Genomic DNA, 16,642 nt, shown 5'->3' with positions numbered 1-16,642 from the left:
CATAGCTGCAATTCCCGGGGTTTAGCTGGCAGCTTGTCACAGGGTTCAGACGATGTCACTAGGACTGGTTCTCCGCCTCTGGGCTCAGCTCTGCTGCCCTCTGGGGGCTAGCTCATTTGTAGACAGGATCCCCCCTCAGAACTGCAGGATGGCAGCACCAACCTCACGTCTGCCCACATTCACATCCAGGAGAAAGTTTTCCTAGTCCTGAAGGAGCCTGGCCCACACTGGGTCACTGGGGGTGGGAGGGTGGGGTGGGGGGTGGGCTATGCTGATTGGGGCCTCCCTGGAGCTTAGGGTGGGAGATCAAACCTCCTCCCGAACACAGAGGCTGAGAAGGTAGACAGGGAGGTTCCTAGAGGAAATTCAGGACACTCTTGACAAGTAGGAATGGTTTCTGGCTGACCAAAAAAACAAGGCTCACTATAACTGGCAATCTGATCTGCAACTTACAGAGGAGACCTGGCCAAGGTCACACAACTCGTGAGGGATCCCATCAGAGCTCAAGCTCAGGTCTTTCTGCCTCTAGATATTTTGCTCTCATCGTCCTACTTCGCTTCCTGTCCTACTTCCCTCCCTACTACTGTCTTACCCAGACACTCCCTGAGAAACGATCGGATGAACCGACCAGCCGTAACGTCCCTGCTTCTCCGGGCTGCCGCGGTGGGGTCCTGGGCCTAGCTCTGTGCACATATTAAGGGCTGTGATGGGAAGCCCTGATGAGCTCCAGAGCTGGGGGTCTGGCGCCAGCCCTGCTCCAGAATGGCCACTGCTGCCCTCCTTCCATTTTCCAGTTCTGCCTCCACCTAGGAGATTGCACACGACCTGGTTGGACCCCTCTCAGTAGACTGAGCCCAGGGTGGCAGGGAGAAGCCCCAGAAGAGGTGGCAAGCCCCAGCCTGCACCCAGGGCTAGCACCCCTGGGGTCAGACCATCATGAGCCTGAGGGCCATGGTGGCTCCAGGAAGCTCATACGGGAAAGGTCCATCTCAGCCCTGGTGCTGAACCCAAAAGGCCCGAAGACCACCGCAGAAGAGGGACTGAGGACAGGGCTGTGGGATGGACATCTGTCTGGTTTGAATAAAGCCCTATGAGCCAGGGGATGTCCACGTGGGGCTCCCAGAGGGCATCTGGCCCGATCTGTCAGTCCTGACTGCCTTCAGTAAGTAGCTGTGATGAGGGGTTGTTTCTAGGCTCTGGCCAGACGCAAGAAGCACATGGAGACCAGCAAGTACTATCACAATCAACAGATTTATCAACCTGCACTGAGACTGGCGCTGAGTGGGGGTGGGGTGGGGAAGAGGCTGGGAATGACCACAGGGCCAAAGAGAAACAGGAGAAGAAGAGAATAACAGAGGGGGAAGGAGACAACTACGTTGTCTTCCCGAGATCAATTTTCTTCTGGATGGCTCGAGCCGAGTGGTAGATGAGTGAATCGATGAGTCCAGCCACTGGGGAGAGATACAAGGGCTGGCACTGGCCCCGCTGGGCCCTTGGCTGGACCCCAGAGCCTTGTCCCCTAACCGGCTAGGCCAGCATCTGCCCTTGGCCGTTGAGGTGCCCCTCCGTCCCCAACTAAAACTCTGGCAGGGAGCCCGGGCTTCACATGCCCCGCCACGCCCCAGCCCCAGACAGGCGCCCTGGAGCTTCTAACCTGTGAACATGCCCCCGATGATGGCGCACACGCCCGTCAGGAAGTGCGTGAAGGACCTGGCAGAGGGACGGGGCGGGGGTCAGCCGGCACCCCTCCTCCCCGCAATCCCAGGCCCCTCCCTTCCGCCACCCTCACCTGTGCTTCTCTGTCAGCTTCACCATCATGGGCGACAGCTCATACAGCACGAAGACTCCGGGAAGCCCCTGGTCGCCCATCAGCCCATTGGCGACCTTCTCGTGTCTGGTCACAGAGAACTGATTTGTCCTCAGCACCTGGGACAGGAAGGGAGTCTGGGCCGGGGCCGAGGCTGTGACCTGGCTCCCAACCCCCTCAGCCCTACGCCTGCTCCTGCCCTTGTCCGGAGCGCCCGGACTGTGTGGGAGAGAAAACGAGGCCCCAGGTTGCTAATGAACACCGCAAGGCCCGGGGGCCACCCAGACACACTCTCAGCCTCACCGCCCCGGCTTCTGGTCCCGATCCCGGCTACAAGGGGTGGATCCTCTCAGCGCGGGTTCAGGGATGGGAAGCACCTCGCCAAGGCCGCACCATGAGCTCCCGGCAAGGCCAGGCCTGACTTCCTGTCTGCCGAGATGCTGCTCCACGGGCCACAGCAGAAAGGGGAGGAGAGGACCCGGGAAGGGTTAGCCCCCAGCCCAGGGCAGACCGCGGGGACAGTGAGCACCAGACGAACGGATGGAGGCAGTGAGGGCAAGTAGAAAGTGCGAGTGCTTTCAAGTCTGACAGCCTGGGCCCTGCACTCTGGCTGTGAGGGTACATCACCTTCCCCCCGCCCCGGCTTGTCATCCATCATACGGGGATAAGAGCAGCACCCCACTTCCCAGGTCGGCAGGACTCAAGTGCTTGGCACCAAGAGGGACTCTGATACCTGAGCTCCTGCAGACTCACCTCCCCGTCTACCTTCATGTACACTGTGGGTACCACCTTCACGAAGTACTGGAACATCATGGAGGCTGCAGGGAGAGGAGAGCACCAGGCATGGGTGCCGGGCAGGGCTTTGGCAGCTGGGGGCTACCTCCCAGGCTGGTACCTTGGGGTGCGGTGACGTTGGTGCGGTCCAGGGGGTTCACAATGCCAGGGTAGTCCTCCCCGAATGACAGGTGCCGGATGTAATGGGTCATGTTGATCTGCGAGCAACCCCAGCCCCTGAGCCTCAAGCACTCAAGGCCCCACCAGGCCTCACCCTATCAAAGGTCCTCAGGACAGCAGCAGACAGGATGCCCGGGTCTGGGGAGGGCATGTGTGGAGACGGGGGAGGGAGGGAGAGGTCCTGCCTGGGAGAATGTGACCAACCCAGGCCCCCCCATACCCCATCCGGGAACTCCTTTCTCACAGAGTCCACAGCCTCTGGGCCTCTAGTTTGAGGTTCTGGCCGCATCCAAGCACAAAGCAAGTAAAGGCTGGGCACGGACAGGCTGGCAGGTGTCTGCTCTGCCTGGAAGTCTCAAGCAAGGGGCGCCTGGACTGAGGGGGGAGGCGGGCAGATGTCCCAGCTCTGACTCCTGTCCTGTTCCAGTCTTTATTTTTACTTTTTTTTAAAAGATTTTATTTATTTATTTAAGAGAGAGAGAGAGCTCCATCCAGGGCTCCATCCAGGGACCCCAGGATCATGACCTGAGCTGAAGGCAGTCACTTAACCAACTGAGCCACCCAGGTGCCCCGTTCCAGTCTTTATTAACCTCAGCCATTAGAGGGGTTTTTAAAAACATGCAAATCTGATTACATCATGACCCTGGTTAAAGGTCAATAGCCTCCACTGCCCACAGGAGGGAGACCCAACCGCTGCTCAGCCTGAGGCTTGTGAGGTCTGGTCCGGTCCGAGCCAACCTCTCCAGCCTCCTCCTCCACACCGGCCGCTGTGGGTTCTGAGAAGTGCTCCACTCCCTCCTGACGTTGCCGGAGGATCCCTCTGCCCAGGACACTCCTGTCCAGCCCCATCCCCCATCTCCGGCCTGTGCAAACCTCAGGTCTTAACCCTCAGACTGATCCCCTGGCAGAATATGGTATATTTTGGGGGCGCCTGGGTGGCTCAGTCGGTTAAGCATCTGCCTTCGGCTCAGGTCATGATCTCAGGGTTCTGGGATCAAGCCCCGCATCGGGCTCCCTGCTCCCCGGGGAGCCTGCTTCTCCCTCTCCCTCTGCCTGCCGCTCCCCCTGCTTGTGCTCTCCCCCTCTGTCAAATAAAAAAAAAAAAAAAAAAAAAAGAATATGGTATATTTTTATCTGCTCCCTCATCCCAGGACATCCCTACGGAACACGAAGGTAGCAACCATCTCCCACGCCCATCCGCCCTGCATGGCTTCCGGCTGGTACGTACGTTGTCGAGGCCGAAGCTCTGCAAGTCATGGACTAGGAGAGAAGGGAGAAGATGTCACCAGGTGGAGAGGACTGGCCTCCTGGCTCCCTGAGCGTCCTTGCTCAGGCCTCCTCACCCCTCTTGGAGTGTGACTGCCCAGCTCCTCTGACCCTTCATCCCCGGTCAGGCCCGCCTTGGGCCTGTGTGCGAGTCTACGCCCTCCTTGGGCCTTAAGAACACAGACCCCGATTCCCTCCTGACACATACAGGGAGCCCTCCATGGGCGTCTCCCGGGTTTCCACTCCCACCAAGTCCCTGCTTGCACCTCAGGAAACAAACCCCGCTGACTCTGGTCGCTCACTAAATACAGCTGAGGGCCAATCGCTGAGCCCCAAGGTGAGGTGGGCCCTGAGAAGGCGGTCTTCCCCGACCCCTGTGCCCCGCACCCTCAGAGCCCCCAAAGGAAATGCCATGGGTACCCTGTACCGTCTATTCCAGAACCAGTGCTTCCTGCCCTCTGGCCCTGATCTCTCCTGCTTCAAGGAACCCTACCTGAAAAGTAAGACCCCAATCCCAGGACCATCCAAACCTCCCCCCCGTCCTGGGAGGGGTAGACTGCCCCAGAAGCAGAGGCTTGGCCTCCCTGGGGGCAGGGCCACTTACTCTCCACAGCATGGACTGCAGCATGGGGGAGGGCAGGAGAGAGAAGGGAGGAAGAAAAAAAAGATTGAGAGCTTCACAACAAGAACTACGGAGTAAGACACACGGTAGAAAGGAAGGCTGGAATATTCCTGCCTCAGCAGCAGGGTCTGGACCCAGCTAACAAGCCTCCTCCCGGTCCCGCCCCTAGGGGAACTCTTCCCTGGCCAGGGAGGAATGCAAGGGTTCTTGGGGGCAGAAGTATGGTGGCCTAGGAAGAATAAAAGATTTAGAGCCCAATAAGCCACTTCCCTAAGCTGTGTGACCTTGGGCAAGTCACTTGCCCTCTCTGAGCCTCAGTGATTTCTACAAAGGGCTGTCCTGAGGACCAGATAGGATCTAAGATGGAAAAGTACGAGGTAAACTTTATAATCCCCCCCCCCCCAAGCAACAAAGACGTCAGAAACTAGCTCCCAGACCTTCCATTCAGCCAGATCTCTGGCCTCAGGCAACTGTAGCTTTGTGTTCTGAACATCCTCTCGGGATACAGAGCACCTTTGCTCTGCCTGCCCAGGTGGAGGAACAGAGCAGCTGCGGGGGCCACCAGACCTCCTACTGCACCAGGGCCCGTGCCAACAGCTCGGCACTGACCGTCTCCCACCATCCCCGTGAGACCACCCTTCCCCTGGCCCCTCCAGAAGAGGGGGCTCCGGACCCACCTCCTGCCCCGGCCCAGCAATCAGCCTCAGCCCCGCACGCCGTCTTCCAGACCAGCAGGGCTACCTCTAGCCAGCCGCTGCTCCTGCTCACCTCAGTCCCTGGGCAGCTCAGGACCGCCAGCTCATCTCTCACCCCCGGACTCTGGTCACACTGTGGCTCCGTACATCCCCTAATATGATCCTGACTCCTATCCCTCCCAGACCCTCCCAGGGGCCCCTGTTACTCATCAGTGAAACCCCTACATCTTCCGCCGCTACACATGCCACTCACCGTCTCGTTCCAACCGCGGCTGGGCCCTCCCTCGAAGGTACTTTTCCCCGCAGCCCCCTCGGGGTGACAATTTCTCCCCCCCACTTAGCCTCCTCCATGGCCTGAAGTGAGGCCTTGCTCCTTAATGCCACTTCCAGACCACGGCCCCTAGAGCCGCCCTAAAAGTCCCCAGCTTTGCAGCTCGTGGCAGACGACACCAACTCTCCCTACTTGTCTCAGTCACTTCGAGATCCCCACAGAAGCGCAGGTTGGCCCTTCCGCGCCCCTACTGAATGGCTCTAGCCTCTGGCCGCAGCTCTCTCCTCCACAATCCTGTCGCCCTTCCCGATGATCTCCCCATCACCCAGCTGCCATCCTACCTGTCCTGACTTCATCTGCCTTTCGCCAAGTTTGGGCTTTCTACACTTCTAGGGCACTCAGTTCTGTCTTCTTCTTCCTTCTCAGGCCCTCACTCCAGCAACGGTCCCACCCGCCCCGGAGCATGACTGGCCAGCTCTGCAGCAGACTGTCCCCCTCCACATAAAACCAACTGCTACCTCACACATCTTGCAACCCCCCCCCCCTTGAGTCCAAACTTTCCCTCCAGCTCCAGCCCACTCTCCTCCCTTTCGAGCAAACTCCACAGAAGAGCGGTCCTTACTCACTGGCTCCAACTCTTCTCCCTTTCCTTCCTGAGCCCGCAGTGGGTGCTCCCTATCGCTCCACGGAAACGGCTGTCAAGGTCATACACCCGATGGGCAACTCTTACCCCACGCTCAGAAACATCTGGTCTGGGTTTGGAAACGCCTCCCTCCCCGGGCATTCAGGACACCACCTCTCGGCTGGCTTCTCGTCTGACGAGCGCCGCTTTCTCCCGACGCCCGTGTCCTCTGGACGGTGGGGCTCTCCTCCTCCCCGCCCACCCTCACCTCCAGGGCGACCTCATCCCGTTCCACGGTTTTACATATCCGAGGACGCCCACATATGCATCTCGGGGCCGCACCTCTCCCCTGACCTCCAGATCCAACAGCCAGCTGCTTACTTGCATCTAGGCTGTCTAAAAGGACACCCAGAGCCCACCGGTCAGAACATGTCAGATGCCGAATTCCTGCTTTATTCGTCCAGCCATCTAAACCCGTTCATCTGAATCTTCTCCTCTCCCTAAATGGCAACTTCATCCTTCTCACTCCTAAGCCACAAAACGTCTGAGTCGTCCTTGACCTCGCCCATCGGCATTACCCTCAAACATCAGCAATCCCTGCTTGCCCCTCCACCACCACTCTGGCCCGGCCCCCACCATCCTGTGCCCGGATGGATCACGGCCACGGCCTCCCATCGGCTTCTCTGGTTCTGTCCTGCCCCCACGGTCTTGTCCGGAGCAGAGCACTGCCCACTCTGCAAAGTCAAGTCACATCATGTAGCACCTCCTCAGAGCCCTACGATGGCTTTGTGTCTCATGCAGAGTAAGAGTCCTTGTCCCTGTGGTGCCCTCCCAAGCCGGTTACCTGGCTCACCTTATCTCTAACCACACCACCCCGCTCGCTGTGCTCTAGCCCCCCGCTTTCTTACCGCACCTCCAACTCGCCAAGCCCATTCTCGGCTCAGAGATTTGCATTTGCTCTTCTCTCTGCTTCAAACCCTTTGCCCGGACACCCTTATGGCCAGCTCCTTCACCTTCTTCAGGTCTTTACTCAAATGCTGCCCCATCAGGCCTTCCCCACCTGCCCAATACCCAACAGCACACACGTACCATCTCCCTAGAGCCCTTCGCCTCTGTCATCTTTATCCTGCCTTTCTTGGGTTCGTAGTACTTAATAGCATCTGGTAGTCCATATATTTTACATACTTGTTTACGGTCTGCTGCTTTACTAGAACGCTGAGGACAAGGACTCTGTTTTGCTCGGTGCTGTACTGTTAGCACCCAGACTAGAAGGGGGCACGCAGTGACTACTAAATATCTAGCGGATGCGTGAATGAATGCATGAATGAAAATAAATCCCATCTATTCATCCCTGGGAACAACCGTGTGAGGGAGGTCCTAGCATCTGCAGCCCCATTTTACAGGAGAAGAAACTGAGTGGGGCTCCGAAGTCCCCAAATCTGACACAACTCAGGAGGGGCCGAACCTGCGTTCCAAACCAGCTCTGCTGACCCCAGAGCCTCCCACGCGGCTCACCTGTTAGACAGCCGGGCTCTGTGCTGCGGGCTTCACCTGCACAAGCCCCCTAGGACAGAAGGACTAGCCTCTCCATTTTATAAAGGAGGAAACGAGCCCAAAAAGATTAAGAGAGTTCCTCCAAGTTTCACACAGCCAGTAAGGTGTGACACTGAACTCTGAACCCAGGCAGTCTGGCTCCCCAGCCCATGCTCTTAACCGCGGACCGAACTGCTGCCCCGAGATGGGGGGCTCCCCTGGGCAGGTGGAGGGGCGCTCAAACTCGCCAGGGCATCTGGGGTCTAAACTCCCTGGCGGACGTAGGCCCACTCACCGTGCACGTGGGACTGCTGGAAGCTCTTCCCGGGAGCAAAGTGGAAGTTTCCGGCCACCTGTAGGGGATATTCCGTCTCATTCTCCAGCCGTCTCCTCCCTTCCTCTGGTCTCCTGAGGGCCTGAGTGGGCCCTCGGTTCACCGTGGAGCGGGGCTGCTCCTGCTCACCTCAGTCCCTCCCGTACCTTGTTGACTTCTAAGAAGCCGTATACTTGGCAGCCTTCGTTCTTCTGCTCCTGCATCTTCTGGCTGAAGCCTTCTCGCCGGCACTGCTCAATAGTGTCTGGGTTCTTGAAGGCCCAGCCCCGGCGGCGGTAGGCCTCCCGCACATCCTCACAGGTGTTACAGCACCTGCGGGAGAGGGGGTGCGGGGCGAGAGCAACACAGCACGGACCCAGAGCTCGCAGCTTAGGGGACAGAGCAGTTCTGTCCACTAACGACGCCTCTGCCGGCCTCATCCCTGGCCACCAACTGTTCCCAAACTCTGTTCCCTCAGAGGCAGCACGACTTAAAAATACGTATTTCCCTTCTGTTTGGGATGACAGAGAGCAGTGACGGCTGCACAACACTGAATGGTACACGAGAAAATGGTTAAAACGGTAAGTTTTAAAAGTTACATATATTTTACCACAGTGCAAAAAATATTAAATACGTATCCCCAGGCCCTACCCTAGACCCGCCGAATCAGCTTCTCAGGGGCCAGGGCCCGAGGAACATAAGAGCAGTGGCCACATATCACAGGCCTAATTACCTGGGCTGGGCCTTCAATCTCAGTGCTTTTTATACAGGATACATCTAATCCTGATGTGACTGTTTACGGGAAACGTGTTCCCATCACCCCCTTCACCAGACAGGTTATGTGGCTTTGCTCAAGGACACAGGGGTGGAACCCAGGCAGCTGGACTCCAGAGGCCACTTCTGAACCAGAGCGGGCACCACTCCAGCCTCGCCCCCCGCTGTGGCCCCACGCAGGGCCTGGCCACAGAGCCCCAGTCACCTGCAGCAGGAGCAGTGACTGAGGCACGCACCCCATCCCCACTCAACTCTTGGTCCAATTTCACCCACCTGCTGCGGAGTCCGACACAGGCTGAGGATGGCTGACACGGAGTGCCCGGCGGGAGCCCCCCACCCAGCCCCCTGGCTCCGGCTCACCTGATGTCTTCCGTCTCGGCACCGTAACAACTCTCACAGCGATCAGGGTCCAGGGAGTCAGGGTCAAACACCTTTACCTCCACCTTCCCGAGCTCTAAGGGGAGGACAGAGGCCGGGGCATCAGCTGGGAGCAGAGAGAGTGAAATCTGCACCCCTGGCCCCCTCACAGGCCCTTTGGCCTGTGGCCTGGGAATAATAAAAGCTATAATAATAGCTCATACTGGGACGCCTGGGTGGCTCAGTTGGTTAAGCATCTGCCTTTGGCTCAGGTCATGATCCCAGGGTTCTGGGATCGAGCCCCGCGTCAGGATCCTTGCTCAGTGGGGAGTCTGCTTGTCCCTCTCCCTCTGTCCCTCCCCCTCACTCGTTCCCTCTCTCTCCAATAAAATCTTTTTTTTTTTTTTTTTTTTAAAGATTTTATTTATTTATTTGACAGAGAGAGAGATAGCGAGAGCAGGAACACAAGCAGGGGGAGTGGGAGAGGGAGAAGCAGGCTTCCTGCCAAGCAGGGAGCCCGATGTGGGACTCGATCCCAGGACCCTGGGATCATGACCTGAGCCGAAGGCAGACGCTTAACGACTGAGCCACCCAGGCGCCCTCTCCAATAAAATCTTAAAAAAAATAGCCAATATTTATGTGGTGCACACTATGTGTCAGGTGCTAAGCACTTCCACACATCTATTATTTCTTTAAATAAAAGTACTAGTAATGAAACAATAACCACAAATGCTAAATGTTAGCCGACTATAGGTCACCATGCACAGAATGTCTCACCTGCACGTGGACCCTAGGAAGGCGGGGATTATTATTATCCACATCATACTTGCAAAGACTCAGAGACTCAGAGATGAGAAGTGGCTCTGTCCAATGCGACACAGTAAGCGGCAGATTTCAGCCCCAGTTCCAAAGTGTGTGCCTTTAACCCCCTCACCTTGGAGCTACAGCTCAGGCCTCTCTCTCCGCGCCCGATTCCCTGCCTGTAACTACCTCCTCCTAACCGCAGACTTCAATATATATATATATATATATATATATATATATATATATATATATATAATTATATATATATATATATATATATATTTATTTATTTATTTATTTTTAAAGATTTTATTTATTTACTTGACAGGGAGAGACACAGCAAGAGAGGGAACACAAGCAGGGGGAGTGGGAGAGGGAGAAGCAGGCTTCCCGTAGAGCAGAGAGCCCAATGCGGGGCTCGATCCCAGGACCCTGGGATCGTGACCTGAGCCGAAGGCAGACGCTTAACGACTGAGCCACCCAGGCGCCCCCAGACTTCAATATTTAATACCCGACCTCCTGTCTTCCCACAGTTGTATTTTATCATCTCATCTCAGCCTCATCCCACTTCATTTCCACACACACTCCTAGACCTTATTTCCAATGACCGCAAACCTTCCACAGTTTCGAGTATCCCAATCTCAAGTACTTATCCTTATTTTCCCAGCTCATCTGGGAAATATCTCTGGTACCCAGAAACCACCAATTCTTTGACAACACTAACACTATCACTCCCTCATGCCCTCGCTTCCCTCCTTATTTAAGTTCCATGGTCCAAATGGGGAAGGGACTGTCGGTCTTCAATAAATGCTGCTGGGAAAACTGGATATTCATATGCAAAAAATGAAAGTGGACCCCTAGCTTACACAACTCACCAAAATTAACTCAAAATGATTAAAGACTTAAATGTAAGACTTAATCCTGTAAAACTCCTAAAAGAAAATAAGGAAAGAGCTCCCTGACATTGGTCTTGGCAACAGTTTTTTGGTTACGACACCAAAAGTACAGGCAACAAAAGCAAAAATAAACAAGTGGGACTACATCACAATAAAAGGCTTCTGCACAGCAAAAGGAACAATTAACAAAATGACAGGGCAACCTATGGAATACAAGAAAATACTCACAAATAATATGTCTGATAAGGGGTTAACAGCCAAAATATGTAAGTAACTCATACAACTCAATAGCAAAACAAACAAACATGCAAACGATCTAATTAAAAATGGACAAAGGACCTGAATAAACATTTTTCAAAAGAACACATACAAATGACCAACAGGTAAATGGAAGAGAGCTCAACATCATTAATCATCAGGGAAATGCAAATCAAAACCATATCACCTCACACCTGTTAGAATGGCTATTACCATTCAGAAATAAAAAGTACAAACAAGAAATAACTAGTATTGGGGTGCCTGGCTGACTCAGTCAGTAGAGAATGCAACTCTTGATCTCGGGGTTGTGAATTTGATCCCTACATTAGGTGTAGGGCCTACTTAAAAAAAAAATGAACAAGAAATAACTAGTATTGACAAAAATGTCGAGAAAAGAGAACCCTTGTGCACTGCTGGTGGGAATGTAAATTGGTGCCACTATGGAACAGTATGGAAGTTCCTTGAAAAATTAAAAAGAGAACTACCATATGTTCTAGCAATCCCACTTCTGGGTATATATCCCCCCCCCCAAAAAAAAATCGCATCTCGTATAGGTATCTGCAGTCCCATGTTCTTTGCAGCATTACTTACAAGCCAAGACATGGAAACAAATCTAAGTGTCCGTCAACACATGAATGGATAAAGAAAATATGGTGTATATATACATAATGGAGTATCATTCAGCCATAAAAAGAAGGAAATCCTTTATTTGCAACAACATGGATAAACCTTGAGGACATTATGCCAAGTAAAATAAGTCAGAGAAAGACAACTTTATGATCTTATATGTGGAATCTAAAAAAGCCTAATTCATAGAAACAGAGAATAGAATGGTGGTTGCCAAGGGCTGGGAGGTGGGGGAAATGGGGAGATGTTGGTCAAAGCGTACAAACTTCCAGTTATAAGATGAATAAGTTCTGGGATCTAATGTATAGGACGGTGACTATAGTTAACAATACTGTATTGTATACTTGAAAGTTGCTAAGAGAGTAGATCTTAAATGTTCTCACCACACACACACAAGGTAAGTATGTAAAGTGATGGATCTGTTAGCTAACCATGTTGTGGTAATCATTTCCTAACACATATGTAATCAAATCATCACATGATACACCTTAAATTTACACAATGTTCTACTTTCTTTTTTTTTTTAAGTAGGCTCCACATCCAGCATGGAGCCCAACGTGGGACCTGAACCCACAACCCTGAGATAATGGCCTGAGCTGAGACCAAGAGTCGGATACTTAACCAACTGAACCACCCAGGCGCCCCCATAATGTTATATTTCAATTATATCTTGACAAAGCTGGAAAATAAATTCCACGGTCCACTGCTCTAATTATTCTCTTGCACATAACCAGAACCCATCTATTCCTCGCTCTCTTTGTTGTGCAAGCCTAGCAAAACCCAAACCCTGGTGAAATTCAACTCCCTGCACCTACTTCTTGCCTGTGCCTCCCTTAAGACTGGCAATCCTACTTCATTTCACTAATCAGCTCAATTTCCTATTCTCTGAGATGACTTATTAAAAAAAAAATTTTTTTTTTAAGATTTTATTTATTTATTACAGAGAGAGAGAGCATGAGAGGGGGGAGGGTCAGAGGGAGAAGCAGACTCCCCGCCAAGCAGGGAGCCCCATGCAGGACTCGATCCCAGGACCCCGGGATCATGACCTGAGCCGAAGGCAGATGCTTAACCAACTGAGCCACCCAGGTGCCCCCTGAGATGACTAATTTATAGCTTTTCCTCTCATCTTAGGCTCCCAAAATCCCCTTCCCTTTCTTCACTCTTAGCTAATGACCCTGCTTTCAATTTCCACGAAGAACAGAAAAGCAACGGAGCGCACTTAATCTCCCCACCAAATCCACCACACCACCTGCATTCTCCGCCAGCCCTCACCCCCCTTCTCTGCTCTCTCTTATGGCAAAACACCTGAAAGCGTTATTTTCACTCAATGTCTCTTTCTTTTTCTGTTCTTTAATCAGATTTTCATCCTCAACAGTATCGGAACTATTTTGTAAAGTCCCCAGTGGCCTCCATGCTGCCAACTGCAATGGTCTACTCATTTTACAGGACCATCAGTGGCTTTTGACAGTTGCTCACTCTCTCTTCTTGAAACTCTTCCTCCACTTGGCTTTTGCAACATCTCCCGTTTCTCTTCTACCTTAATGGTTCTCAATCTTCCTTCCTGGATCCTCATTTCCTGACTTCTAAATATTGGAGGAGCTCAGGGTATAGTTCCTAGACCTCTCCTCTACTTACAGTTACTCCCTAGGTTTTCCCTTTTAGTCCAATGGCTTTAATGCCATCTGCATGCTGATAACTTCTACATTTATATCTCCAGTCCTTCTCTAATGTCTAGACTGGTACATCTAACTGCCTCCTTAACATCATTAGGGTATAAAATGGGCATCCCAAGTTTAACATGCCTCAAACCTGAGATCTATTTCCGAATCCTCATCCTTCCTTGTGGGACAAGTCCCCAAGTCCCCAGTCATCACCACCTCCTGGTATTCACATCCTATGTAGTCCCCACCTCCCATAATGAATAGGGCTGATCTGTGTAACCACTTGTATAATGCAGAAATGATGGTGTCCAACTTCTGAGGCTAGGTCATAAAAGATGCTGTAGTTTCTACCTTGTGCTCTCCCAGATCACATGCACAGGGAGAAGCCAGATGCCATGCTGTGAGGACACTCAAGCAGCTCTACTGAGAGGCCCATGTGGTGAAGGCACTGAGGCATCCTGCCAACAGCCATACGTGTGAGCTATCTTAGAAGCAGATCCTCCAGCTCCAGTCAAGCCTTCAGATGACTGCAGCCTCAGCCAACAGCTTGACTGCAATCTCATGAGACCCTAAGCCAGAACCACCCAACCACACCACTCTTGAATTCCTAACTCACAGAAACTGAAAAAAATTTTTTGTTCTATTAAGCCACTAATTTGGAGGATAATCTATTACACAGCAGCAAATATATAATATTCCCCTGTCTCTCACACACACAAATCCTCTTTCTCCTCTCTAGTCATGCCTATTGCAAGTCATTTATTTGCTCAGGCCCAAAACCTTGGAATCAACCTTGACTCTGCTCTCTTATACCCTATATCCAATCCTACAGCAAATTCTCTGGTTTTACTGGTGTTCAACATATAGCTGTTGAACAAACAACATATAGCTGATAAAGCTCAGAAAACAGCAATCTCTAAGGTGTGAGAAATCATAGCTTTGAGGAGGGTTTTGCTATGGTGGGAAACAGTTAATGTAAGCACTGGGAGGCCGCCTAGGGACAGGAAACGGAGTTAGGGTGAACAGCCACTCTGTACCAGGCATCACACACATAAGACTTCATTTGATCCTGTAATTCCATGTGGTGGGTACTACTGTTTATCACCACTCTATAGCTGAGGTCGTAGACTGCAAGAGACAGAGTTACATCTGAATTCAGGCAATCTAACTCAAGAATGTAAACTCTTAACCTTAAGCCACCCTGCATTCCAAAGGGGAAGAGCACTAGGGCTGAATTCAGCTAACGGGACAGGGAAGCAAACATCCAGAGAAATGTGGGTCCATCTAGAGGAGTTCTGCCAAGGCAACAGCACATAAGTCCCATCCTCAAACTTCTGTTACTCATCTGTGATAGGCAGGGATTGGAGACCTCTGAGAATGATAGCCAACTAGAGTACTCTACTCAATACATAGGCCAGAAGCCTGGATTTCAGGCCACTCTGATTCTTAATAACTGGGGGACCCTAAGCAAGCTACTTGACTTCTCTGGGTCTTAGCTGCTTCATTTGTCATTTGGCCAGCCACATCCCACTTGCCAGAAGGAAGGGCTTGGGCATGTCCAGCTCTGGGATCTGAGATCTGGCCTCCTCCCCACAGTTACCATGACGCTCCGCCTCTGAGCTCACGGGGATGCCATCCTTATCTAGCCGTTGCTTAAACAGGTTGTGTTCCACATCCAGCTGCTGCTCCCCAGCCACATCCATGGCATCGATGCTCAGATCTGGAAGCAGGAAGTCAGGGTAAGGTACTGGGAACCTACGGGCAAGGGGAGAATCTGGGTTTTGGAGGGTGAGGGGATGCTGGGATTGTCTGGGGGCAGCAGTGGGCTAGGGGAAAGAGGCTGTCCTGGGGTCCCGCCAGAACCTAAGGCTGGAGGTGTGAATCTGGAAGCCCACCTGAGAACCTGCAACTCCCACCCCTAGTGGGTACTCACAGGCACAAGGCATGTGTGGAAAAAATACGTCGATGTTGATCTTCAGTTTATCTCCCCGTGACTTGTCCACGTAGAGTTCAGGATGCACCTGGAGCAGCGCCACCTCAGTAAGACCTGGGCCCTATGCCTCTCATTCCCCACTCCCATCCCTAGAATGCCGAGCCCCGCCCACGTACTAGGCTCCGCCCCTTACCTCAGTGGTGAGGTAATACTGCAGCTCGGACAGGAACAGTAGCAGCATGAGAAGGCCACTGACAATGGTCACTGCGGGGAAGGGAGCGAGGGTCAGAAGGGCCTCTGCTCCACTCTCTCAAGCCCCCCGTAGGCCCGGCAGGGTCCAGGCGCCCCAGCCAAGCTCTCAGACACCCATGTCCCCGCGACCCCGGCCCCGCCGCGGCCTACCCGTGGCGCCCCCGCAGGTCTTGACCCGGAAGTCCTCCAGAGTCTTGGGGTAGGCATCGAACTGCTTGAGCTTCCCCAGCGCCTCCATGGGGACCAGCCGGAAAGGGGACGCCAGCCGCCCCGCCCCTGCAGCCTCCTGCTTCCGGCTCGGCGCTTGAGCCACGCCCCCCCGTCCGCACGCAGGCGCAGCCATGCGCACGCTTGGCCCCTCCCCGCGCTCGCATTCTCACTCCGGCGCCCGCGCCCACGGGTGCTGAGGACTGCAGAGTCTAAACACCGTGGCGGGAACCGCTCTCTCAGCCCGGGCGGTCTTGTCTTGTGGACAGGGCGCCCGGAGACGACTCTGCGGGGCAGAAACAGTAATAGCATTCGCTTGCCTTGACCTAGGAGCTGCGCCAAGAGTTTCACATCAGAGGCCTGGAACAACATGGAACCTCCTAGCACAGTGGCTTTCAAAGTGTCTTCCAACTAGCAAGCTCGTCATCACCTGGGCACTTGGTTAAAAATGCGTATTGGGCCCCACCACAGACCTGCTGAATCAGAAACTCTAGGGTTGGTCCCAGGTGATTCCCTGCAGTTAGTTTGAGAATCACTGCTGTAGAAAGTATGTGGGACTTTTATCTCCATTTTCTGAAAGAGAAACTGCCCTGGAGAAGCTAAGTAACTTGCCCTAGATCACAGCCAGTTAATGGCAGGGCAACCCCACCACACCACTCTTGAATTTCTAACCCACAGAAACTGAAAAAACAAATTTCTGTTCTATTAAGCCATTAATTTTGAGGATAATTTGTTAACACAGCAGCAGATACATAATATTCCTGTCTTTCACACACACAAATCCTCTTTC

General features: G+C 53.1%; 1 protein-coding gene across 4 annotated transcripts; it reads right to left on the bottom strand.

The window, feature by feature from the left end:
• Positions 1–1,232: 1,232 nt before the first annotated feature.
• ERGIC3 (ERGIC and golgi 3) lies at positions 1,233–15,961 on the bottom strand. Of its 4 annotated transcripts, XM_036084399.2 has the most exons (14): positions 15,796–15,958; positions 15,587–15,657; positions 15,394–15,481; positions 15,061–15,180; positions 9,218–9,311; positions 8,251–8,416; positions 8,066–8,123; positions 4,632–4,646; positions 3,990–4,021; positions 2,703–2,799; positions 2,561–2,625; positions 1,790–1,926; positions 1,655–1,710; positions 1,233–1,451 (listed from the first exon to the last, which is right to left on the bottom strand). In XM_036084399.2, the coding sequence occupies exons 1-14, from the start codon at positions 15,881–15,883 to the stop codon at positions 1,372–1,374; spliced, it is 1,167 nt and encodes a 388-aa protein (XP_035940292.1). In that variant the 5' UTR covers positions 15,884–15,958; the 3' UTR covers positions 1,233–1,371. The 4 variants fall into 4 exon arrangements, 3 of the variants coding, with proteins under 3 accessions (XP_035940292.1, XP_035940293.1, XP_077913263.1); XM_036084400.2 differs by lacking the exon at positions 4,632–4,646 and having other exon boundaries at positions 15,796–15,957; XM_078057137.1 differs by lacking the exons at positions 1,233–1,451; positions 1,655–1,710 and adding an exon at positions 2,111–2,247 and having other exon boundaries at positions 1,793–1,926; positions 15,796–15,961.
• Between the last annotated feature and the right edge of the window lie 681 nt (positions 15,962–16,642).

This window comes from Halichoerus grypus, chromosome 10 (genome assembly GCF_964656455.1).
Source record: "Halichoerus grypus chromosome 10, mHalGry1.hap1.1, whole genome shotgun sequence".
Classification (NCBI taxonomy): domain Eukaryota; kingdom Metazoa; phylum Chordata; class Mammalia; order Carnivora; family Phocidae; genus Halichoerus; species Halichoerus grypus.
The sequence above is the reverse complement of the archived record's forward strand: the minus strand, read 5'-3'. Positions and strand labels throughout refer to the sequence as shown.